The following is a 27,168-nucleotide window of genomic DNA, read 5'->3' as shown; positions in this document are numbered from 1 at the left end:
CCGCTCGTTTTTGACTTACATCTTGTAAGTAGGCAACACATAAGAGCCGAGACAACACAAATGTATACACCCCTTCAAAAAACTGTCTGCACTTAGATTGTTTTTTTGTTTTTTTGTTCTATTTCCCTTTATGCTCCCCCTGGATTGCAGTTGGACAAGTTTCACTCACATGGGGATACTATCACTCATATGGGGACATGGTCACTCACACGGGAACACGGTCAATCTCATGGGGACACAGCCAATCTCATGGGGACACGGTCAATCTCATGGGGACACGGCCACTCACACGGGACAGGGTCAATCTCATGGGGACACGACCACTCATACGGGGACACGATTAATCTAATGGGGAACACGGCCACTCATGAAACACGGTCAATCTCATGGGGACTCGGTCAATCTCATGGGGACACGGCCCATCTCATAGGGACACATTCACTCACATGGGTACACGGCCACTCACACGGGGACACGGACACTCCTGGGGAAACGGCCAATCTCATGGGGACACGGTCAATCTCATGGGGACACAGTCAATCTTGTGGGGACACTCATGGGGACACGGTCAATCTCATAGGGACACGGCCACTCACACAGGGACACGGTCACTCTTGTGGGGACACGGTTACTCTCGTGGGGACACGTCACTCTCGTGGGGACACTCATGGGGACAGTCACACACATGGGGAAACAGTCTTTCAAATGGGGACACGGTCACTCACATGGGAACACTGTCACTCATGGGGATATGGTCACTCACATGGGGACAATGGTCACTTATGGGGACATGGTCGCTCTCATAGGGACCGTCACATGGGGACACGGTCACTCTCGTGGGGACACGGTCACTCGTGGGGACATGGTCACTCTCGTGGGGACACAGCCACTCTCAGGTGGACAGTCACACGGGACATGGTCACAATGGTGTAATGCATCGGTGTGCAAACTGGGTGGTGCTAGATTTTCTGGGGGGGCACCGCAGTTATAGAGGTCCCGTGCTCCCCCCATGGCATTTAAATTAAATGCCGGGGGACCACGTGAGGCCTTTATAACACACCTTCCCTTCCAGCGACATGTCGTTCGGGTAACCATGAGTCAAATGACGCATGACGTCATGTAACCATGGGGGGGCACAAGGCGCTGAGTAGAGCAGGCAGGGGTGTTCCAAATTCAGGGTCGTACCATTTCCTGCAGGTGTATAAGCGCACTACGTTCAGGGCGTACCATTTCCTGCAGGTGTATAAGCGCACTACGTTCAGGGCGTACCATTTCCTGCAGGTGTATAAGAGCACTACGTTCAGGGCGTACCATTTCCTGCAGGTGTATAAGAGCACTACGTTCAGGGCGTACCATTTTCTGCAGGTGTATAAGCGCACTACGTTCAGGGCGTACCATTTCCTGCAGGTGTCTAAGAGCACTACGTTCAGGGCGTACCATTTCCTGCAGGTGTATAAGAGCACTACGTTCAGGACGTACCATTTCCTGCAGGTGTATAAGAGCACTACGTTCAGGGCGTACCATTTCCTGCAGGTGTATAAGCGCACTACGTTCAGGGCGTACCATTTCCTGCAGGTGTATAAGAGCACTACGTTCAGGGCGTACCATTTTCTGCAGGTGTATAAGAGCACTACGTTCAGGGCGTACCATTTCCTGCAGGTGTATAAGCGCACTACGTTCAGGGCGTACCATTTCCTGCAGGTATATAAGAGCACTACGTTCAGGGCGTACCATTTCCTGCAGGTGTATAAGAGCACTACGTTCAGGGCGTACCATTTCCTGCAGGTGTATAAGAGCACTACGTTCAGGACGTACCATTTCCTGCAGGTGTATAAGAGCACTACGTTCAGGGCGTACCATTTCCTGCAGGTGTATAAGCGCACTACGTTCAGGGCGTACCATTTCCTGCAGGTGTATAAGAGCACTACGTTCAGGGCGTACCATTTTCTGCAGGTGTATAAGAGCACTACGTTCAGGGCGTACCATTTCCTGCAGGTGTATAAGCGCACTACGTTCAGGGCGTACCATTTCCTGCAGGTATATAAGAGCACTACGTTCAGGGCGTACCATTTCCTGCAGGTGTATAAGAGCACTACGTTCAGGGCGTACCATTTCCTGCAGGTGTCTAAGAGCACTACGTTCAGGGCGTACCATTTCCTGCAGGTGTATAAGCGCACTACGTTCAGGGCGTACCATTTCCTGCAGGTGTATAAGCGCACTACGTTCAGGGCGTACCATTTCCTGCAGGTGTATAAGAGCACTACGGTCAGGGCGTACCATTTCCTGCAGGTGTATAAGAGCACTACGTTCAGGGCGTACCATTTCCTGCAGGTATATAAGAGCACTACGTTCAGGGCGTACCATTTCCTGCAGGTGTATAAGAGCACTACGTTCAGGGCGTACCATTTCCTGCAGGTATATAAGAGCACTACGTTCAGGGCGTACCATTTCCTGCAGGTGTATAAGAGCACTACGTTCAGGGCGTACCATTTCCTGCAGGTGTATAAGAGCACTACGTTCAGGGCGTACCATTTCCTGCAGGTGTCTAAGAGCACTACGTTCAGGGCGTACCATTTCCTGCAGGTGTATAAGCGCACTACGTTCAGGGCGTACCATTTCCTGCAGGTGTATAAGCGCACTACGTTCAGGGCGTACCATTTCCTGCAGGTGTATAAGAGCACTACGGTCAGGGCGTACCATTTCCTGCAGGTGTATAAGAGCACTACGTTCAGGGCGTACCATTTCCTGCAGGTGTATAAGAGCACTACGTTCAGGGCGTACCATTTCCTGCAGGTGTCTAAGAGCACTACGTTCAGGGCGTACCATTTCCTGCAGGTGTATAAGAGCACTACGGTCAGGGCGTACCATTTCCTGCAGGTGTATAAGAGCACTACGTTCAGGGCGTACCATTTCCTGCAGGTGTCTAAGAGCACTACGTTCAGGGCGTACCATTTCCTGCAGGTGTATAAGAGCACTACGTTCAGGGCGTACCATTTCCTGCAGGTATATAAGAGCACTACGTTCAGGGCGTACCATTTCCTGCAGGTATATAAGAGCACTACGTTCAGGGCGTACCATTTCCTGCAGGTGTATAAGAGCACTACGGTCAGGTCGTACCATTTCCTGCAGGTGTATAAGAGCACTACGTTCAGGGCGTACCATTTCCTGCAGGTGTATAAGAGCACTACGTTCAGGGCGTACCATTTCCTGCAGGTATATAAGAGCACTACGTTCAGGGCGTACCATTTCCTGCAGGTATATAAGAGCACTACGTTCAGGGCGTACCATTTCCTGCAGGTGTATAAGAGCACTACGTTCAGGACGTACCATTTCCTGCAGGTATATAAGAGCACTACGTTCAGGACGTACCATTTCCTGCAGGTATATAAGAGCACTACGTTCAGGGCGTACCATTTCCTGCAGGTGTATAAGAGCACTACGTTCAGGGCGTACCATTTCCTGCAGGTGTATAAGAGCACTACGTTCAGGGCGTACCATTTCCTGCAGGTGTATAAGAGCACTACGGTCAGGGCGTACCATTTCCTGCAGGTGTATAAGCGCACTACGTTCAGGGCGTACCATTTCCTGCAGGTGTATAAGAGCACTACGTTCAGAACGTACCATTTCCTGCAGGTGTATAAGAGCACTACGTTCAGGGCGTACCATTTCCTGCAGGTGTATAAGAGCACTACGTTCAGGGCGTACCATTTCCTGCAGGTGTATAAGCGCACTACGTTCAGGACGTACCATTTCCTGCAGGTGTATAAGAGCACTACGTTCAGGGCGTACCATTTCCTGCAGGTGTATAAGAGCACTACGTTCAGGGCGTACCATTTCCTGCAGGTGTATAAGAGCACTACGTTCAGGGCGTACCATTTCCTGCAGGTGTATAAGAGCACTACGGTCAGGTCGTACCATTTCCTGCAGGTATATAAGAGCACTACGTTCAGGGCGTACCATTTCCTGCAGGTGTATAAGAGCACTACGGTCAGAACGTACCATTTCCTGCAGGTGTCTAAGAGCACTACGTTCAGAACGTACCATTTCCTGCAGGTGTCTAAGAGCACTACGTTCAGGGCGTACCATTTCCTGCAGGTGTATAAGAGCACTACGTTCAGAACGTACCATTTCCTGCAGGTATATAAGAGCACTACGTTCAGAACGTACCATTTCCTGCAGGTATATAAGAGCACTACGTTCAGGGCGTACCATTTCCTGCAGGTGTATAAGAGCACTACGTTCAGGGCGTACCATTTCCTGCAGGTGTATAAGAGCACTACGGTCAGAACGTACCATTTCCTGCAGGTGTCTAAGAACACTACGTTCAGGGCGTACCATTTCCTGCAGGTGTATAAGAGCACTACGTTCAGAACGTACCATTTCCTGCAGGTGTATAAGAGCACTACGTTCAGGGCGTACCATTTCCTGCAGGTGTATAAGAGCACTACGTTCAGGACGTACCATTTCCTGCAGGTGTCTAATAGCACTACGTTCAGGACGTACCATTTCCTGCAGGTGTCTAATAGCACTACGTTCAGGACGTACCATTTCCTGCAGGTGTATAAGAGCACTACGTTCAGGACGTACCATTTCCTGCAGGTGTCTAATAGCACTACGTTCAGGGCCGTCTTCCTCTCTTGCATCCGCTGCAGGATATTTTGGACACTAATGCAGTTCTCGGGTCTGTACGGCTGGGGGGCGTCGATGGGAACCATGTAATTCCTCCCGGAGCGCTCGTATCCGTGACCGGCGTAGTAAAATAACCCTGCGGGGTCACACAGAGTAGGGTTAAAGAGGCAGTATGGAGAAAGGTCTGCGCATGCGCACTGTCCCATTATCTGTTTGCGGCGCATGTGCGAAGCACGGTAATTGCGGTTCTTATGCTTGATGGAGACTTCTAGCCGCGGTTCTGCCGTTCAGAGCGGGAGTTTCAAATGCAGGAAAAATGGACAATCATGAAGCCGCGCCCCGTAACGGCTCCCTATAACTCCTCCGGATTGGGATAATTGGGCGCCGGCGTCTCTGCCGGCGTTTAGCCGCCTAGGGACTACTGCTGGTCACTCAGCCGCCGACCGCTTCCCCAGTAAGGGAAGTTAATATAAGGGGTTTAAAGAGTAGGGGATTAAGAGTAAATAGAGTAGGGGATTAAGGAGAGGGGGTTTTGGTAAGGGGTTTTAGGGCAGGGGATTGTTGGGTAAGGGGTTAGGGGGTTAGGGTAAGGGATTAGGGTAAGGAGTTAGGGGATTAGGGTACTGTGTTTTAGAATAAGGGGTTATAGGGTAAGGTGTTTGGATTTTTAGGGTAGGGGGTAGCTGTGACGGTCGTGAGGATTTGGCCTGGGATTAAAGGGGTTACACCCCAATTGGCCACCCTCTACTTTCACCTGGGAAGCAAGGGGTTAACTGGGCTGAGGTCCAGAAATGTGATTTAACCCTTGTTCTAACATGAAAATGTATATTCCCCTGTTCGCATGTTTTATGGTTATGCCAGTGACAGTTTAAGAAAATACAACTGTACAGTATTGTGTCTTTTCAGAAACTCTGGACTTCAAAAGGGCTTGATTGAAGTTGAATGTGAAAGGCAGAAGGGGTTTTAGTGTACAGTATGTTAATGTTAAAACAGTGATTCTAGCCCTGTGCTTAAATTACCCTCAAAGATGCCTGCCTACTAAATGCAAATGGTCAGGACAGCGACCAAATGGGTAGGAAGCAGCCCCTGATCAAAGGCTACTTGTTTGCAGGAAGCTGGAGTGGATTGTGAGCCTTATAACTCACACTTACAAAGGCCTCTGATTCAGGAGGTCTGGGCATTAGGTGTGAAATCTAAAACCAGGTGACAAATGTCCCCCACCCAGGGGTCCCTGCTTCAAAGGGTTTATTGATGGGAGCAAGGGGGCGGTTACACCAGGAGATATCAGAATGGGTGACCTTATTAAATATAAGAATATTATGAGATGTCCTTGGCTGAACGTGCTAAGAGTTACATAGGTGTATTCGTGGGACTTAGCCCCAACTAATGATTCTAATCACTTGATATCTAACAGATACTAAGAGCCAGATATTAATATCTCTCTTAATTTTAACATTACACGGTAATATTTGGTCTCATTGGGACCGTCAGGTGTGACGGAATGTATTAATATGTCTCGCGTGCCAGTAAGTATTACTGAACTGAAGTTATGAAGTTATTTACAGGGTATATGGAATTTTGGTTGTGTTCTCTTATGGTAATAAGCAGGAAGAACATCCTGCTGGAATTTACAAAGCCTGGTGATCAAAGGCTCAATTGCCTAATTGTGTATGCGGGACCCAGGAACTGTTTGGGTTTTAAATGTGATACTTCACACTTCAATGGAAGCCAAAAGCGACTTCAAAAAGCTTCAAAGAGATGTTTGCTAGACAGCGCGGCATCTTGAATGTAAGAGAAGGGTTAAAATGGTATATAAGCCAGAGTCACGCCTTACTCATTGTCTTCATGCAAATGTCTTCATGTCTGCATGTCTTCATGCAATGTCTTGGGATGATGAAGATTTGCTGTATGAACTGCCAGTCCAGATGTGACTGTTTCATCATTTCCATCTTTAAGTAAGTGTCTATATTTTGCCTGTTATTTGTATAATCTGTTGTGTTCACCTTTATCAAGGAATAAATTATATTTTATCATATCTAAGTCTCATCCCAGTTCAACCCAGTTATATATATATATTATATATTATATATATTTTTGTGTAAATTACAGCCTGCCATAAAGTCACCATGACAGTAGCGTTAGTATTAGGGGTTAAGATTAGGGGTTTTTAGGGTAAGGTGTTCGGTTAGGGGCTTACCTTGGTGGCGATGTGGGTGGCGGCAAGAGGTCCCTGCGGCGAGGTGAGTGGTGTCTAAACGCCGGCGGCGACTTGGTCACGGCAAAATGGCCGTGACCAAAATGTCCTAGACTGTAACTGCTCCTATTTCCTGCACAAACTCCTGCTCAGCGCACAATGATATCACACAAAAGGGAGATCACCTGCCTCCCGGGTCTCAGCACACAGTGATATCCCCCCCCCCTCCCGGGTCTCGGCACACAGAGATATCCCCCCCCTCCCTCCCTCCCGGGTCTCAGCACACAGAGATATCCCCTCCTCCCGGGTCTCCACACACAGATATCCCCCCCCCTCCCGGGTCTCAGCACACAGATATCCCCCCCCTCCCAGGTCTCAGCACACAGAGATATCCCCCCCTCCCTCCCGGGTCTCAGCACACAGAGATATCCCCCCCTCCTGGGTCTCAGCACACAGAGATATCCCCCCCCCTCCCGGGTCTCAGCACACAGATATTCCCCCCCCTCCCGGGTCTCAGCACACAGAGATATCCCCCCCTCCCGGGTCTCAGCACACAGAGATATCACCCTCCTCCCGGGTCTCAGCACACAGAGATATCACCCCCCCTCCCGGGATTCAGCACACAGATATCCCCCCCTCCCGGGTCTCAGCACACAGAGATGCTCCGTGTGCTCCATCCTGATAACGCCGTGTGCACCATCCTGATAACTCTTTACAGATGGACAATGACCCAAAACATACTGCGAAAGCAACCCAGGAGTTTTTTAAGGCAAAGAAGTGGAATATTCTGCAATGGCCGAGTCAATCACCTAATCTCAACCCGATCGAGCATCCATTTCACTTGCTGAAGACAAAACTTAAGGCAGAAAGACCCACGAATAAACAACAACTGAAGACAGCTGCAGTAAAGGCCTGGCAAAGCATCACAAAGGAGGAAACCCAGCGTTTGGAGATGTCCATGAGTTCCAGACTCCAAGCACTCATTGCCTGCAAAGGATTCTCGACAAAGTATTAAAAATGAACATTTTATTTATGATTGTGCTAATTTGTCCAATTACATTTGAGCCCCTGAAATAAGGGGACTGTGCATGAAAATGGTTGCAATTCCTAAATGTTTCATACGATATTTTTGTTCAACCCCTTGAATTAAAGCTGAAAGTCTGCACTTCTATTGCATCTTGGTTGTTTCATTTCAAATCCATTGTGGTGGCGTACAGAGCCAAAATTATGAGAATTGTGTCAGTGTCCAATTATTTCCGGACCTAACTGTATGTCAAAGGATTATGTCGGTTCGCACTTCGAAAGACACCCCGTAAAGATAATCGTGTAGCATATCTACAACAGCCCACTTGAGCGCTAGGAATTCCAGTTTATGGACTGGGTAGTTCTGCTCGCTCGCCGTCAGACTGCGACTTACATATGCTACCGGCCGGAGGCCTGCAAGGTATTTTCGGTGTAATACCGCTCCCAGTCCGCTGAAGCTGGCGTCCACGTGCAGGATGTACGGTTGCTCCGTGTCTGCATAGGCCAAGACAGGGGCTTCAGTGAGACCCTTCTTCAGCCTGTGAAGGCCTTCTCGCAGGCGGAAGTCCATTTGTCCCCGAACGGTGTTTGAGAGGTTGCTGCTTTTTGCCGAGGCTCTTCTGGGTAGGTTTTCAACAGATTATTGAGGACTTTGGCTGGAGTATCCCTCTATGAATCTTAGGTAGTAGCCGCAAAACCCCAGGAAGATTCGTAGCTCCATCACGTTATCTGATCTGAGCCTGTTCACTAAGGCTTCGACCTTAGTGGGGTCGGTAGCGACTCCTTCTGCGGGCACTATGTGGCCCACATACGTGACCGAAGTGCGGCAGAAGCGACATTTGTCCAGGGACAACTTCAGGTCTTCTTTTCCCAGTTGATCTAGAACCTTCAGAAGGTGTTCTTCGTGCTCTTCTACTGTTCTCCGAAACACTATGATATCGTTCACATAGACCAGACATTTCCAGGGATTCATGTCCCCGATGGTCCTTTCCATCAGTCTCTGGAAAGTTGCAGGTGCACCACAGATACCTTGGGGCATCCGGGTGAACTGGTAAAATCCAAGGGGGCAGACAAACGCTGTCTTCTCCTGGTCTTCGGAGCTCATGGGTACATGGTAGTAACTAATATTGACAGATTTACTATAAATCATTCTTCCTGTTATTACACAGGTTATATGAAACAGAAGATGTTGCCGCTCTCCACCAATAATATACAATGTAAAAAATAGGGTGCATACGGGATAACTTGATACATATGAAGGAGAGGGGGAGGGTACAGAGAGGGTAGCCCAAAAGAACCTATTTGCACTCACTATTTCAAATAAATGGTTAGGAAAAATTTAATCCCTGGGAGGAGCCCATGCACCATCTAATGATATATCTGCTTTAAAACATTTTATTGAACACTTATGCAAAGACAATTACCAATTAATGGATTAAAAATATTCAGGGGGTAAATGGGGACGGAGGGTGGTGTTTGAAGTGCCTCTTGTATGTGTAAAATACTAATATACTACAGGTAGTCCTGTGGCACTTGATAGTGGGTTCGCGTGTAGTAAATGCTACAGCTGTTCCCTCACTTGGATGTGAGTCCTTCCCTATTGCTCACATGGAGCTGGGGAGCAGGTGTGTATTTGTATCTTATTTCTTATGTACTCACTGCACAGTGACATTCATTGTTGGTTGGGGAATGTCAAATAGGTACACGCTTACTAATCCCAATTCATGCACTCACTGTTGCCAAATGACACTGTAGTCTGCTGGTAAGTATGTGCTGTATCAATGCATGTGTGCTGAGACCCTCATAGAGCAGTTGGATATCAACTCCTGCGGCTCTAAGCCGCTTGTTGCGTCACCCTGCACTTGCTGTAAGTGACCCGATCTCAGTATACCCTTTGGGATGGTATCGATCAAAGGGGAGCAGTCCTGTGGAGAGGATACTATACAACCTGCTCACTCCGTCTCTTCGTCTTACAATCACCTCTCCGACCCCGCACCACCTGATGACGTCATAGCGGAGACGTCTAAAAACGGAACCGACGCACGTTTCGCACCCTCTGGCGCTTTTTCAAGGTAATGCAGGAACGTGCGTCAGTTCCGTTTTTAGACGTCTCCGCTATGACGTCATCAGGTGGTGCGGGGTCGGAGAGGTGATTGTAAGACGAAGAGACGGAGTGAGCAGGTTGTATAGTATCCTCTCCACAGGACTGCTCCCCTTTGATCGATACCATCCCAAAGGGTATACTGAGATCGGGTCACTTACAGCAAGTGCAGGGTGACGCAACAAGCGGCTTAGAGCCGCAGGAGTTGATATCCAACTGCTCTATGAGGGTCTCAGCACACATGCATTGATACAGCACATACTTACCAGCAGACTACAGTGTCATTTGGCAACAGTGAGTGCATGAATTGGGATTAGTAAGCGTGTACCTATTTGACATTCCCCAACCAACAATGAATGTCACTGTGCAGTGAGTACATAAGAAATAAGATACAAATACACACCTGCTCCCCAGCTCCATGTGAGCAATAGGGAAGGACTCACATCCAAGTGAGGGAACAGCTGTAGCATTTACTACACGCGAACCCACTATCAAGTGCCACAGGACTACCTGTAGTATATTAGTATTTTACACATACAAGAGGCACTTCAAACACCACCCTCCGTCCCCATTTACCCCCTGAATATTTTTAACCCATTAATTGGTAATTGTCTTTGCATAAGTGTTCAATAAAATGTTTTAAAGCAGATATATCATTAGATGGTGCATGGGCTCCTCCCAGGGATTAAATTTTTCCTAACCATTTATTTGAAATAGTGAGTGCAAATAGGTTCTTTTGGGCTACCCTCTCTGTACCCTCCCCCTCTCCTTCATATATTACACAGGTTACTAAGAATTTATATTAGCGTTAGGGACCCCTGAATTGTGGTCTGCCGTGAAGTTGGCTCAGGGGCTTACAACAATTTTAGCCAAAAATGTCAAACTAAAAGACCATTTTACTTCATAGATATTTATACATATATATTTAGGCACTGTACCGTGTATGAGTTTCACTGGATGTGCTAAAACTGAGCTTTGTCTGTGTTTTATGTTCTGTCTCTGGTTTTAAATATATATTGCCATGCTCAGTAGCACTCCTCTGTGACACTCATATGCTTATATATATGTTGTGGTTATTTTGGGGGTTCAATAGGAGCTTGTTAGGTGTCCAGTATATTTTACAATTGTGTTTCAGCTAGTCTTGGCTGTTTGGAGGGTGGCAACCTCCTACTTAATTGAAGCTCACCCCCTCCCACATTTAAATGGTTAAGGGCTCACTCCATAGCATCTTCCACACAGGGGAACTTGTTTGCTTGTAGCATGGTTGTGACAACGCTAATACAGAGTGCTTTTCCTGGTAATGTACAGGTTAATAAAGGCTTCAATCAGACTTAGATCTTTGCAACTAATATTGACAGATTTACTATAAATCATTCTTCCTGTTATTACACAGGTTACTAAGAATTTATATTAGCGTTAGGGACCCCTGAATTGTGGTCTGCCGTGAAGTTGGCTCAGGGGCTTACAACAATTTTGGCCAAAAATGTCAAACTAAAAGACCATTTTACTTAATAGATATTTATACATATATATTTAGGCACTGTACCGTGTATGAGTTTCACTGGATGTGCTAAAACTGAGCTTTGTCTGTGTTTTATGTTCTGTCTATGGTTTTAAATATATATTGCCATGCTCAGTAGCACTCCTCTGTAACACTCATATGCTTATATATATGTTGTGGTTATTTTGGGGGTTCAATAGGAGCTTGTTAGGTGTCCAGTATATTGTACATGGTAGTACCCAGACCTCAGGTCCAGTATGCTGAATGACTGACTGACGGATAGGGCGCTAAGTACCTCTTCAATCCGCAGCAGAGTATATAGATCAGGAACCATGTGGCGATTCAGGGTGCGGTAGTCCACACATAAGCATACGGATCTGTTCTTCTTCCGCACCACCACAATAGGGGAGGCATAGGGTCTACGGGATTCCGTTACGATGCCCGCGGTCTCCATCTCTTTCAGGATGTCCCTCACGTCCTCCATATCTCTGGGAGCTATGCGCCTAGAATGCTTCCGGAATGGAGTGGCATCGTTCAGTCGGATCGTGTATTGAGCACTCTTGCTGCAGCCCACATCCATCTCACGGTTGGAGAACACCTCTTTGCATTCAGCCAACTTCTCGCTCAAGCGCTTCTTCCATTCCAGTGGTAAGGATGATTCATTCAAGTCAAATTGCAATCCGGGAGGAGTCTCCCGGATGGTAGCAGCATTTACGTGAGCTAGAGATTCTACTTGCACCACAAGGTATATTCGCCCCAGCGCTTTACCGACGTCAAACTGTATAGGATGAGGCGAGATGTTCTGGATGGTCACCTTGAACGGGCGAGGAAGTGAAGACTTCCACTCCATTTCTGGCACCACCTTGAACCCTCTCTTGGCGTCCTCTTCGGGCGTGGTCTCTAGGGAAAAGTACCAATCGGCCTCGTCGCAGCCCGGGTAGTTAGGTACAGCGGCCATGTGCCAAACTTCCCCTTGTGGTGGAATCTTTGTCAACCCCTTCTCAAGATTGAAGAACTGTCCAAATCCTTCTTGGGCAGAGATCCTATAGCACTCCTCTTTGAATATGGGGTGAATCCACAGAGATGATAGGGGTAGTTCTCCAGCTTCTTGCAGATAGGCCCGGATCAGGGCTCGCACCACATCCACGTTGGTCCCCAATATGATGGGGGAATTTGGATGTTCCCGGGGCCCGAAACATACGAAGGCTTCCACTTCCATGGGGTGGGTTTTGTTGGTGTTGAGCTGCAGTATATCCAACCACACTATAATCACGCCATCAATGGGGTAGTCTTCGCTCCTAAGACCCCACAATTTCATTTTCTCTGCGGACTGCACAGGCAGATGCTTTAGATGCAGGTCGTAAAATGGCCAGTAGATGATGGTCACATGCGACCCAATGTCCTGCAATGCAGAAGAGTAGATGCCCTCCACTAGTACTCGTACTATGGCTGCAGGTCCTACTCGATTGTAGACATCCGATTGGGGCTGTTCTGCTGACTGCACGGTGAAGGACATGGCATCTCGGGAGGAAGGGTCTGACTTCGGACAGTCCCGTGCGAAGTGACCTTGGTGGCAGTTAAAGCAACGGTTGCTTCGGGTCACATTGAAGTCAGGGTTAGGAGCCGAGCTCCGAGGTGTCACGGGGGTCTGTCGTGAAGGACCCTGGGGAGTATTGTCCTCAGGATTCTCCTTCGCACTAGACTTCTTGGAGGGGGCGCTTTACTCTCCCCTTTGGAAGATTCCCGAGATGTCTTGGGAGTGTGGAAATGCAATTGAACCTTCTGCTTCCTTATGTGGCCCAGCCACTCCAGGAAGTTGGGGTGTTTCTCGGTCTGAGGGGCGCCTCGCATCATAAGAGCTATAGGTTGTGATGGTAGAGATCCTTTCATAAGTTGCTTGAATCGGTACTCATTCACTACTGTTGCAGAAATTACTTTCTTGAGAGTAATCCCCATAAGGATAATTGTAGGCGTCGGACAAAGCTGGACAGCTTCTGGCGGAGAGCACGAAACTGGGCCAAGAGTTCATCTTCATCATCCTCTGCAGTGTAGGCCTGGTTGAGGAGTTCGACCAACTCTTGGGCGGTGGCTTCCCCCTCTGTCTCGCGGTGCATTTGCACCAGTTGGGCTGCTGGGGGCCGTAGGTATTTGACTATCCGTTGCCTCTTCACGACTTCAGAACAAGACCATCCCTCGAGCACATGCAGGGTATGTTCCCTCCAAGTCCCAAACTCTTCTTCTCCGACAAGAGTGGATGATATCCCGGAGAAAGCTTTGAGCTTACGGTAGTTGTTGGACTGCGAGGACTGCGCTAAGCCCTCCACTAGTTGTTGTAGTGTTCCCCCGCAGTCCGAGCCTCCGGTCAACTGGAGACTACGGCAGTCAGACCGGCAGCTGTGGACTGACTCTGGGCTAGGTCTGTTCCTTCTGGGGATATCGCAGGGGTGTGGGAGTTCAGCCCGCAAAGGTACCTCAGGTGTTGGTCCTGTATTGAAAGCCACCATTGGTATCGGTAGGTCTGGGTATATCAAGGGGCAACCAGTGGGCAGGGCTTCCAGAAAATGCAGGGCCCGGGGCCCTCATCTTCACTCAATTCGTTACCGCCAGTAACTATGACTACGATCCATCGGTTGGTAAGATCCCATTTTCGGCCTATTGGCCGGTGCACCGGCTAAACCAGGAAACCGCCTTAGGGAGGTGCATAGTTGATGTGGGCTTGTGGCGGCCGGGATGTCCCCCACAGCGACCACTTGGCGGGGAGACTCTTGGAACGCAACGGCCCACTGACGGACCTTTTGTTTGGAGGGTAAGAACATGGTTCCCTAAATTTGGTTCTGCTATCTCTGGCACCCCAAGTCTGAATCTTAGCAGCGCCTCCAAATGTCGCCCCCCTTCCCTATGCCTAAGGGAACTACGCGGGCAACTACGCGTGCTGCTGTACCTGTTGCTCACAGGAGGCCTAAGCCTCTGGGAGCCTGGGATGAGCTCTTTCTCCTTGCGTGCAGCACCTCCACCTATGAGGGACCCCAGCGTTGGTGGGATAACCCCTCACATGAACCGATACACAGTAATAAACCACACAATGTATATAACTAAGCTTTGCTGTACACAAATACTAACACAGATAACATACAATAACGGTACCCACAGTATTAACCCAGTGACCCAACACCCACAGTATTAACCCAGTGACCCAACACGTGGTGGTTCCCCCAAAGTACTCGAGTACTCAGGTGCTGCTTGGTGTGGTGGGTTGGAGCGGGTCCCACGTAGCGGGGCCTCCAACACAAATCGCCTCTCTCCTAAAGGGTCTTGATCCTCCTCGCAGTGTGAGCTTCAGCCGGAGGGTCTCACACAATGTCTCTGGATCCTGTGATTGGGTCCCAGGCCGCAGGGCGTTGTGTGGTCGTCCGGTCACCAGCGCAGTACTAATAACAATGGGGAGAGTCCCTATCTGGGGCCTTCCCTGCAACACTCCTCCATGCGTGTCTCAGGGCCTAACTTGGGCCTAGGTGCAAAGTCTAGGCCTAGCCAAGGAAGCACTGCTCCCTGGACACTACTTTCTCTCTTGGCTCCTCCGTCAGGACTGACTCGCTTGTTACCTGCACGCGGAGGATATCCTGTTCCCCCAACTGCTTGCATCCCATTGGCTGGGACAGTTCCATGGTGCTGTCCCTCCCTCTAGGGATTCTGGGACTTGTAGTCCCGCGGCTGCATATGCAGAGCCATCCTAAGATGGTCACCGCACTCCCGACACTACGCATGTGTGCCTTGCCGCACTGCGCATGCACGACTACCAAAATGGCTGCCCCCACACTACCGATCACGCAGAGCTCCGACCAACCGACCGAGCATGCATACATGCATATACACACACACACGTATATATCACTATGTGTAAATAAAAAGCAGCGGTTCTCTGGGTGTGTAAATATAGAAGCATAGTTACTCTTGGTGTGTTAATATAGATAGTGGTGCTCTGGGTGTGTAACTAAAAAGCAGAGGTGCTCTGTGTGACGATAGCTTCCACAGGCTCATTAATATTACACAAAAATAATTGGGTTTGAACTGAACGAGGCTTAAGATATAATAAATTGTATTTATTCCTTAGAATAAAGGTGAACACAACAGATAATACAGTAACAAACAAGAAGTACACTTACTTAAGGGTTGGGGAATGAGAAGTATGATGTAGCATTTCTTTCAGCAGTGAGGAAATCATTCAGGTGATATCAGGTAACCATATCAGCAAACGAAGACAAAGGATATATGGGTGGGGAGCAGTTTATAAACCATTCTCCTTCTATTCTTAACCTTAAGCACAGGGGATTGGTTTACAATTACCTCCAGCCACTCACTAACGTGGGAAAGCATTCTGACCCATGCCCCCCTGCTAGTTGGCACATGCGCAGTAGAACTCTGGGGGTCTCATTTCTGAAGCCCCACATTTACGTCAGGAATGCCAGAAAGTCTACCATTTGGAGTTCTGGCAGGAAAACCTTTGTTGAAAGGTGTTAACTGGAACACTTAAGACCTGCCCTGGTTTGGGCTTCGGATAAACAGTGAGGGTGATAAAACTCTTTGAACAGCACTTAAATCCTAGACATAGCGGGGTCTCCAGGGCCATCTGCTACCTTATGGCCCAAAAGAATTTCCTTTTGAACTTATCCATACCTTAGGATACACTATTAAGCATAAAACATAAACGTATTAAAATATCCGGTTCCGTTAGGTTTAGCAGGTCCAAACTTCCCAGTTCGCATTGCCAGAACTGGGACACCATATGGTCCAAAAAGCGACTGGCTACGACCTAAGAAACCGGAGTTACACAAATGCACATGAAATCATTTTAATACAAAAATCTCCATTGAAAAAGAAATCTCAGCTTTTCACTAAATCCCCATTGAAAACAACGGGCAGCTCCGCCATAGACTTTCAATGGTAAATGGCCGCCATTGAAGTCAATGGGGGTTTTCTGCCATTGAAGTCTATGGGAAAAGTCCCGAACTTCAAGGGGGTCCATACTCCGTCGGGTTGGTCCAAGCGGGTCAAGGATGGTTCTGCAGCGATGCCGGAGCAGTGGCTACAGATACCCCAAACCCTGATCCGCTGGACCCTCCGGAACCGGAGATATGGATTCCTAAAATTCAGCATTTCTCACTTAGTCATTTTTCTGAGCCGTTTCTGCCGCCGCCGGCAAAGCCTATGGCGCGACCCGCTCTATCTGGTTCGACCCTTATCGGGGGTCCAGGATTCGGGGACCCGGTGGTGGTCGAGTGGGGGGACGCTTAGGAACTAGGGGCAAAAAGAATTTTATCCCTAGGTGCCCTAAAACAGTTTATTTCCCCGCTAATTGACGTTGAACTTGACCCAGTGATTTTAGCTCTTTTGAAGGACATTGTATCCGCTTTGCGGTTTGCGGTCTGGACGGCAGCCAACTAGGTTACCTCGAGGCATCTCCATTGAAGTCAATGAGCCCATTGACTTTCAATGGGAAACCGCCGCTCTCCCTCTCGGACGCCACCTGCTGGTCACTACAGGAAACAGGACGAAAACAGCACAAATTCCTATTGAAATGCATTGAGCCCTAATGGCGGCCAATGGGGACCTGCAAAATGGTGCCTGAAAAGGCGGGAAAACTACACAAAGAGCTATAATCATTAAAGAATTATTAACCCTTGTGCTCCCGGATGGATTCTAGTGTGTGTGTGATGCAAACACTGAGTAACCAGACATTACAATGGAACAGGGGAAAATACATTTACATGTCATAACAAGGGTTACATCACATTTCTGGACCTCAGCCCAGTTAACCCCTTGTCTCCCTGGTGCGGTCAGGGGTGGCCAAATGGGGTGCAACCCCTTTAATACCGGGCCACCCCCTCTCTCCCTCTACACCTCCCCTTCTTAATGCGTGTCCTGTGGCCCACTGGCCCTGACGGGGAGTGGGGCACTGCTGGCACCATTAATGAATTCAGTCTCAGAGGGATAGTCCTGGCGTGAAAGTCCATCAGCATTGCTGTTTTCACTACCCTGTTTGTGCTGAATGGTGAATTCAAATTCTTGCAAAGCCAAGCTCCATCTCAGCAGTTTGGCATTTTCCCCTGATACCCTCTGTAGCCAGCTCAAGGGATTGTGGTCGGTAATGACTGTGAAAGCCCTCCCATAGACATAGGGCTGGAGCTTTTTGAGTGCCCACACAATGGCCAAGCACTCCTTTTCAATGGTGGCATATGCCACCTCCCTGGGGAGCAGTTTGCGACTGAGATACACCACAGGGTGCTCTTTGCCGTCGTCCCCCACCTGGCTCAACACAGCCCCCACACCAAAGTCAGAGGCATCAGTCTGAATAAGAAAATGCTTGGTATAATCTGGGGCAGCCAGGATGGGGGCCTCAGCAAGCGCAGCTTTCAGTGCCTGGAAAGCAGTTTCACAGGCAGGAGACCAGGTAACAAGCACAGGCAGTTGCTTCTTAGTCAGATCAGTCAGGGGTTTGGCCACGGCGCTGTACTGTGGGACAAATTTCCTGTAGTACCCTGCGGTGCCCAAAAAGGCCATGACCTGTTTCTTGGTTTTTGGAACAGGCCACTGAACTATGGCTTCTACCTTGGCTGGCTCTGGCTTGAGATGCCCTCCACCCACCCTGTGCCCTAAGTACAGGACTTCTGCCATCCCTACCATACACTTAGTGGGTTTTAAGGTAAGCCCAGCCTCCCTGATTCTATCCAGCACCGCAGCTACATGTCCTATGTGGGATTCCCAGGAATTACTAAAGACAGCAATGTCATCTAAGTAAGCCCTGGCATAGCTCTGCATCCCTTCCAGTAACCTATTGACCAGGCGTTGGAAGGTAGCCGGGGCATTCTTCATCCCAAATGGCATCACCAAAAACTCATAGAGGCCACTTGGAGTGATGAATGCTGACTTCTCCCTAGCCTCCAGGGTCAGGGGAATCTGCCAGTAGCCTTTGCTCAGATCCATGGTGGTCAGATACTTTGCCCCCGCGAGTTCATCTAGTAACTCATCCATGCGGGGCATGGGGTAAGCATCTGACACCGTCCCAGCGTTGAGCAACCGGTAGTCCACACAAAACCGGGTGGTTTTGTCCTTCTTAGGCACTAGGACTACTGGACTTGCCCAAGGGCTCTGGGACGGAGTAATTACCCCTAGGGTCAGCATCTCCTCAATCTCTCTCTCCATACTTGTCTTGACCTCTGCTGACACTCTATAAGCGTGCTTATGCAGAGGCTGCAGGTCCCCTGTGTGTACTGGGTGTTTGGTGAGATGTGTGGTCCCTGGCATGTCAGTGAAGAGGGCGCTATACTGAGCTAGCATGTCCCTGGCTTCTCCCTTCTGCCTAGCACTCAACTGTGCCCCGATCTCTACCTGCTCAACAGTGTTTCCTTGCTTTGCCTCCCCTAGGAGATCAGGCAGAGCATTGCTCGCCGGATCCTCCAGCAGTGTGCTACAAATGGCCATTACTGCTCCCATACTCGGTGCTCGGTATTCCTTTAACATATTAATGTGATATGTCTTGTGCCTCTCAGGCGCTACCTGTACAACATAGTTGCACTCATTCACCTTTCGGATGACCGAATACGGTCCCGACCAGGCAGCCATTAACTTGTTCTCCCGAGTGGGTTTGAGAACAAGCACCTGCTGTCCTGGGATGAACTCTCTGCTACGGGCCTGCTGGTCATACCATTGCTTCTGCTTGGTCTGAGCAGCCCTGAGGTGGTCCTGGGCCACCCCCATAAGCATCTCTAACCGGTCTCTGAGATCTACCACATACTGGATCACTGAAGCATCAGTAGCGGTAGTCTCCCCCTCCCATCCCTCACGGAAGAGGTCCAGAGGTCCACGTACCCTGCGGCCATATAGTAGCTCGAAGGGGGAGAAGCCTGTAGATTCTTGCGGTACCTCTCGGTAGGCAAACAGCAAGTGCTGCAGGTGAATCTCCCAGTCTTTCCCCTCCGCCTCTATAAAGGTCCGAAGCATCTGCTTCAGGGTACCATTAAACCTCTCACATAATCCGTTTGTTTGGGGATGGTAAGGGGTAGTGCGCTGGTGCTGTACACCGCAGGCATCCCAGAGACAATGTAACAGTTCACTCATGAACTGCGACCCCTGATCAGTTAGGATCTCACTAGGGAAACCTACCCTAGCAAAAATGTTCAGCAAAGCTGCTGCCACTGTCTTGGCACTTATGGTGCCCAGCGCTACCGCCTCAGGGTACCGGGTGGCAAAATCCACCACCGTGAGGATGTAGCGCTTCCCTGACCTGCTAGGAATCATGAGGGGTCCTATCAGGTCCATCGCTACCTTCTGGAAGGGTTCCCCTATTATCGGTAGGGGTCTCAGGGGTGCCTTCACACGGTCGCCCGCCTTACCTACTCGCTGGCAGGCATCACAGGAGCGGCAGAAATCAGCCGCATCCCTGGATGCCCCCGGCCAGAAGTAACGCTGCAATAACCGGGCTCGCGTTCTGGTGACCCCCTGATGTCCCGCTAACGGAATAGAGTGAGCTACCCGTAACAATTGCTGTCGGTACCCCTGGGGTACTACTAGCTGTCGCTTACCGGTCAATCCCTTCTCTATTCCCGGGTTCCCTTCTTCTCTGTATAGGAGTCCCTTATGCCATAGGCAGCGCTCAGTGCCCTCCCCTGCCTGAGATTCGGACGCCCGAAGTCTCACGCCGGCCAGGGTAGGGTCTGCCTTCACTGCCTCCCTAAACTGGGCTCCTAAATCTGGCCCCCCCCCAGTCATGTCATTGTCAGGGGAAAGGGACACGGTAAGGGGGAACAGTAAGTCAGCCTGTGGTTGCAACTGATCCTGGCTTACCTCCCTGGGCTCCTCTGTGCCCTCCGCTAACGTTGGTCCCAAAGGCTGGGGGACTGGGGTGGCCACCGCCGGCATTGCCGCGGTCTGGCTCCGGGTAACCGCCGCCACTGCAGCGGGCTGGGGCACACGGTCGTAGGTGCAGGTCATCGGTCCCAGGTCATTGCCCAAAAGAATTTCAGCATCCAAACCTGGTAAAACCCCCACCTCCCGCACACCCTTGCCCACCCCCCAATCCAAAAAAAATGCGGGCCACCTGCAGGAAACGTGGCTCTCCGTCAGCCACAGTGATCTGCATCCCAGGGCCTGGGATCAATTCCTCTGGCCGGACCATATCAGGTCGGACCAGGGTCACTGCAGCTCCTGAATCAAGTAAGCCAACTGCTTGCCGGTCACCGACTGTGACCGGGGTGAGATGCTTGCTCCTGCCGTCCGTCTGCTGCAGGTCTGCGCTGTGATGTTCTCCGCTCCTGGCTGTAGGCACTGAAGAAACCGGGGTAGGGGTGACATGGGACGTCTCGCTGGGAGTTGTTTCCATGACCGGTCCTGGTTCTTTGGTGGAAGCCACCCGCACGCGGGCTACCGGCTTTGCAGCTGGGGTGCGTTGCCCTCGGTAGGGTCCATTGGAACGCAGGGGTTCCGGGCAATCTGGTCTAAGGTGACCAGTGCTGTTGCAATTGTAGCACCGGCGCTCATGCCGGAGCTCTCCCGCCTTCTGTGACCCGCTGCCCGCAGGCGGCTTTTGGGTCCAATGGGGGGTACTCACAGCTTTCTTGGCCGGCGCCGGTGGGGTTACCGCTTTGGCTGGTACCTTGGCGGTCATCTGGGACCGGCTGACCACATAGTCATCTGCCATCCTCGCCGCCTCGGTGTAGGTCTTGGGCTTTTTATCATACACAAAAGCCCTCACCGCCGGCGGGCACTGCTGCATGAGCTGCTCCTGAAAGATGAGGTCTAGCAGGCGTTGGTAAGTCTTGGCCTCAGAGCCCTCCACCCAGTGTAACCCGTACAAAGCCATGCGGGTCACATAAGTGACATAGGTCTCCTGAGGGTGCCTCTCCTCCAGCCGGAACTTACCCCGGTAAGCTTCAGGGGTAAAACCGTGCTGAAACAGCAAAAGTTCTTTCAGGTGGTCATAGTCATCAGCAAACTCATCTGGAAGCGCCATCAAGGTCTGCTTAGCCAAGCCGGAGAGTAGCGGGTCCAGGCGTGCAACCCTATGCTGGGGAAGCACCCCATACCGCCGGCACTGCGTTTCAAAGTTCCTTAGAAACATGTCAATCTGATCAGTGCCCTCCACATACTTGGTGAGGCTGTGCTTGTCCAGTTGGAGTCCATCTTTGGGGGGTCGAACCGGGGGGCAATAAGCGGGTCTGTTCACTGCCATAGAGATAAACTGTAGCCGCTCCTCCGGTGTCCCTCGGTCTCCCCACGCTGTTATCAGTGCCAGCATTTCAGGGGTAAAGGGACTGGTAGCCGCAGCTACCCGTGCCCCTCCTGCTGCACTTGTCCTGGGAGGTGCACTTGGTCCCTCCCCGGGATCCTGCCAGCCCGGCACTGGGTTCAGTCCCTGATCTCCGGGCGGCTGTAAAAGGGCAAGCTGAGCTACTTCCAGGACCTCTGGATGCTCAGCTTCATATGCGGTGACTGCAGCAACCATGTCCTCGACCGCCTGGTCCACATATTCCAGTCCATAGGCACGGCACTTGTCCTTTAGCTGAGTTCTAGTTCTCAGGTAATAGAGGTTCTCCGCTTCACTCATGGCTCTGAGTTCTGGGTCGCAGCAGTGAGGTGGTGTGACAACTTGCGTTACTTGTTGCACTACTGTGTGTTCAATATCTTTAGTCCCAGGAACTTGCAATTACTATCAAGTTCCCACTGGATCACAGTACCCCGCAGAATACTGTAATCCAGGTCCAGTTCAGTCCCACCAGCTGCCACCAGTTATATTAATACGCCTGTGACGATAGCTTCCACAGGCTCATTAATATTACACAAAAATAATTGGGTTTGAACTGAACGAGGCTTAAGATATAATAAATTGTATTTATTCCTTAGAATAAAGGTGAACACAACAGATAATACAGTAACAAACAAGAAGTACACTTACTTAAGGGTTGGGGAATGAGAAGTATGATGTAGCATTTCTTTCAGCAGTGAGGAAATCATTCAGGTGATATCAGGTAACCATATCAGCAAACGAAGACAAAGGATATATGGGTGGGGAGCAGTTTATAAACCATTCTCCTTCTATTCTTAACCTTAAGCACAGGGGATTGGTTTACAATTACCTCCAGCCACTCACTAACGTGGGAAAGCATTCTGACCCATGCCCCCCTGCTAGTTGGCACATGCGCAGTAGAACTCTGGGGGTCTCATTTCTGAAGCCCCACATTTACGTCAGGAATGCCAGAAAGTCTACCATTTGGAGTTCTGGCAGGAAAACCTTTGTTGAAAGGTGTTAACTGGAACACTTAAGACCTGCCCTGGTTTGGGCTTCGGATAAACAGTGAGGGTGATAAAACTCTTTGAACAGCACTTAAATCCTAGACATAGCGGGGTCTCCAGGGCCATCTGCTACCTTATGGCCCAAAAGAATTTCCTTTTGAACTTATCCATACCTTAGGATACACTATTAAGCATAAAACATAAACGTATTAAAATATCCGGTTCCGTTAGGTTTAGCAGGTCCAAACTTCCCAGTTCGCATTGCCAGAACTGGGACACCATATGGTCCAAAAAGCGACTGGCTACGACCTAAGAAACCGGAGTTACACAAATGCACATGAAATCATTTTAATACAAAAATCTCCATTGAAAAAGAAATCTCAGCTTTTCACTAAATCCCCATTGAAAACAACGGGCAGCTCCGCCATAGACTTTCAATGGTAAATGGCCGCCATTGAAGTCAATGGGGGTTTTCTGCCATTGAAGTCTATGGGAAAAGTCCCGAACTTCAAGGGGGTCCATACTCCGTCGGGTTGGTCCAAGCGGGTCAAGGATGGTTCTGCAGCGATGCCGGAGCAGTGGCTACAGATACCCCAAACCCTGATCCGCTGGACCCTCCGGAACCGGAGATATGGATTCCTAAAATTCAGCATTTCTCACTTAGTCATTTTTCTGAGCCGTTTCTGCCGCCGCCGGCAAAGCCTATGGCGCGACCCGCTCTATCTGGTTCGACCCTTATCGGGGGTCCAGGATTCGGGGACCCGGTGGTGGTCGAGTGGGGGGACGCTTAGGAACTAGGGGCAAAAAGAATTTTATCCCTAGGTGCCCTAAAACAGTTTATTTCCCCGCTAATTGACGTTGAACTTGACCCAGTGATTTTAGCTCTTTTGAAGGACATTGTATCCGCTTTGCGGTTTGCGGTCTGGACGGCAGCCAACTAGGTTACCTCGAGGCATCTCCATTGAAGTCAATGAGCCCATTGACTTTCAATGGGAAACCGCCGCTCTCCCTCTCGGACGCCACCTGCTGGTCACTACAGGAAACAGGACGAAAACAGCACAAATTCCTATTGAAATGCATTGAGCCCTAATGGCGGCCAATGGGGACCTGCAAAATGGTGCCTGAAAAGGCGGGAAAACTACACAAAGAGCTATAATCATTAAAGAATTATTAACCCTTGTGCTCCCGGATGGATTCTAGTGTGTGTGTGATGCAAACACTGAGTAACCAGACATTACAATGGAACAGGGGAAAATACATTTACATGTCATAACAAGGGTTACATCACATTTCTGGACCTCAGCCCAGTTAACCCCTTGTCTCCCTGGTGCGGTCAGGGGTGGCCAAATGGGGTGCAACCCCTTTAATACCGGGCCACCCCCTCTCTCCCTCTACACTCTGCGTGTGTAAATATAGAAGTAGCGGTACTCTGGGTGTGTAAATAAAAAGCAGAGGTACTCTGGGTGTGTAAACATAGAAGTAGTGATACTCTGGGTGTGTAAATATAGAAGTAGCGGTACTCTGGGTGTGTAGATAAAAAGCAGAGGTACTCTGGGTGTGTAATTAAAAAGCAGAGGTACTCTGGGTGTGTAAATAAAAAGCAGAGGTACTCTACGGTGTGCAAATATAGAAGTAGTGGTTCTCTGGATGTGTAAATAGAAAGCAGAGGTACTCTGGATGTGTAAATAGAAAGCAGTGGTACTTTGGGTGTGTAAATAGAAAGCAGTGGTACTTTGGGTGTGTAAATAGAAAGCAGTGGTACTTTGGCACTGTCACACTTTGGTCCCGGGTATTTATACCAGGTTTACATTACAAGGGTCCAGGAGTATGTATGTATATTTATATAGCGCCATTAATGTACATAGCGCTTCACAGCAGTAATACATGCAACAATCATATAAATAATACATAATATAAATAACAGGTCATGGGAATAAGTGCTTCAGACATAAAAGTAACATTTCGGAAGAGGCGTCCCGGCTCCAAAGGGCTTACAATCTAATTAACCTGCCTTTAACCACTACACCAGGCCCGCGCCCTGTCACCCGCACTCACCGTAGGCCCCTCTTTGCAGAAACTGCAGGAACTGACCGACGGCCGTTAGCATCTCCGCCCTGGTCAGGTCCACCAGAGACACCACGCAGAAGCCCAGCGTCCGGAGCTGGACGGACAGCTCACACACGTCCACCATGGGCGCCAGCAGGTTGGGGTGCTTCAGGTAACCGTTGTTACCGATCAGTAACGCCACCTTCCCGTTCGCTGTCAGGGTCAAGACCGGCTCCGGGTCACACGCCGAGTTCAGACCTGTCACCTCCCTCTGATCGGGGGGTCAGTCTCGTCCTGATCTGGGGGTCAGTCTCACCTTGATCAAGGCAGTTAGTCTCGCCCTGATCGGGGGGGGGGGGAGGGGTTGGTATCGCCCTGATCGGGGGTTGGGGGCATAATCGCCCTGATCGGGGGGGTCGGTCTCGCCCTAATCTGGGGGTCAGTCTCGCCCTGATCGGGGGGGTCAGTCTCGCCTTGATCGGGGGGTCAGTCTCGCCCTGATCGGGGGGGGTCAGTCTCGCCCTGATCGGGTCTGGTCAGTCTCGCCCTGATCGGGGGGGTCAGTCTCGCCCTGATCGGGGGGGTCAGTCTCACCCTGATCGGGGGGGGTCAGTCTCGCTCTGCTCGGAGGGGGTCAGTCTTGCCCTGATCGGAGGGGGTCAGTCTCGCCCTGATCGGAGGGGGTCAGTCTCGCCCTGATCGGAGGGGGTCAGTCTTGCCCTGATTTGGGGGGTCAGTCTTGCCCTGATCGGGTCTGGTCAGTCTCGCCCTGATCGGGGGGGTCAGTCTCGCCTTGATCGGGGGGTCAGTCTCGCCCTGATCGGGGGGGTCAGTCTCGCCCTGATCGGGTCTGGTCAGTCTCGCCCTGATCGGGGGGGTCAGTCTCGCCCTGATCGGGGGGTCAGTCTCACCCTGATCGGGGGGGGTCAGTCTCGCTCTGCTCGGAGGGGGTCAGTCTTGCCCTGATCGGAGGGGGTCAGTCTCGCCCTGATCGGAGGGGGTCAGTCTCGCCCTGATCGGAGGGGGTCAGTCTTGCCCTGATCTGGGGGGTCAGTCTTGCCCTGATCTGGGGGGTCAGTCTTGCCCTGATCTGGGGGGTCAGTCCCGCCCTGATCTGGGGGGTCAGTCCCGCCCTGATCTGGGGGGTCAGTCCCGCCCTGATCTGGGGGGTCAGTCCCGCCCTGATCTGGGGGGTCAGTCCCGCCCTGATCTGGGGGGTCAGTCCCGCCCTGATCTGGGGGGTCAGTCCCGCCCTGATCTGGGGGGTCAGTCTCGCCCTGATCTGGGGGGTCAGTCTCGCCCTGATCTGGGGGGTCAGTCTCGCCCTGATCGGGGGGTCAGTCCCGCCCTGATCTAGGGGTCAGTCCCGCCCTGATCTAGGGGTCAGTCTCGCCCTGATCTGGGGGTTGGTATCGCCCTGATCGAGGGGGTCGGTATCGCCCTGATCGAGGGGGTCGGTATCGCCCTGATCAGGGGGGGGACGGACGGGGTCGGTCTCGCCCTGTTCTGGGGGGTCAGTCTCACCTTAGTTAGTCTCGCCCTGATCGTGGGGGGGTGGGGGGGGTCGGTATCGCCCTGATCGGGGGTTGGGGGCGTAATCGCCCTGATCGGGGGGGTCGGTCTCGCCCTGATCTGGGGGTCAGTCTCACCTTGATCGAGGCAGTTAGTCTCGCCCTGATCGGGGGGGGTGGGGGGAGGGTTGGTATCGCCCTGATCGGGGGTTGGGGGCGTAATCGCCCTGATCGGGGGGGTCGGTCTCGCCCTGATCTGGGGGTCAGTCTCACCTTGATCGAGGCAGTTAGTCTCGCCTTGATCAGCGGGGGGGGGGGGAGGGAGGGGGGGTCGATATCGCCCTGATCGGGGGGGGGGCGGGGGGGCGTAATCGCCCTGGTCTGGGGGTCAGTCTCGCCTTGATCGGGGCAGTCAGTCACGTCCTGGGCCAGTCTTATTAATACTCACCACAGCACCTGTCTGTCCGTCCTCTACCTGCAGGGGCAAAATAAGTACGCAGATTACACGGAGGTCGCGGAGGGGCGGGAGAGGGGGCAGGAGAGGGGTGGGGGAGGGGACGAGGGAGGGCGTGTATCTCGTGTCACGTACTGCAGCATCGGTCCAAAAACAGGTGAGCGTCATTCTGAGTCTGTGTCATTTTGCTTCAATGTATTGAGGAGCTTTACCACGGCGAGTGTTATAAAAGAGGGGGAGTCGGCATACTCCGTTGATTGTCATTAAAAGGGGAGTCAGCGTACTCCACTGAGTTTACAAGAGGGGGAGTCAGTGTATTCCGCTGAGTGTTATAAAAGAGGGAGTCAGCATACTCCAGTGAGTGTTATAAGTGGGGGAGTTAGCGTACTCCGGTGAGTGGTACAAGAGGGGGAGAGAGTCAGC

The 27,168-nt window shown here is 50.9% G+C and overlaps 1 protein-coding gene across 2 annotated transcripts in view; it reads right to left on the bottom strand.

Moving 5' to 3' along the window:
* The window catches only part of LOC142469136 (mucosa-associated lymphoid tissue lymphoma translocation protein 1-like), a 91,962-nt gene that overhangs the window by 22,204 nt on the left and 42,590 nt on the right, over positions 1-27,168 (bottom strand). For both annotated transcript variants that reach the window (XM_075576072.1, XM_075576071.1), the window contains exons 8-10: positions 26,740-26,766; positions 24,790-24,993; positions 4,588-4,765 (exon numbers count right to left, since the gene is read on the bottom strand). In XM_075576072.1, coding sequence (XP_075432187.1) covers positions 4,588-4,765; positions 24,790-24,993; positions 26,740-26,766 — 409 coding nt within the window. The remainder of the gene's footprint in view (positions 1-4,587; positions 4,766-24,789; positions 24,994-26,739; positions 26,767-27,168) is intronic.

Source organism: Ascaphus truei, chromosome 18 (genome assembly GCF_040206685.1).
Source record: "Ascaphus truei isolate aAscTru1 chromosome 18, aAscTru1.hap1, whole genome shotgun sequence".
Classification (NCBI taxonomy): domain Eukaryota; kingdom Metazoa; phylum Chordata; class Amphibia; order Anura; family Ascaphidae; genus Ascaphus; species Ascaphus truei.
The sequence above is the reverse complement of the archived record's forward strand: the minus strand, read 5'-3'. Positions and strand labels throughout refer to the sequence as shown.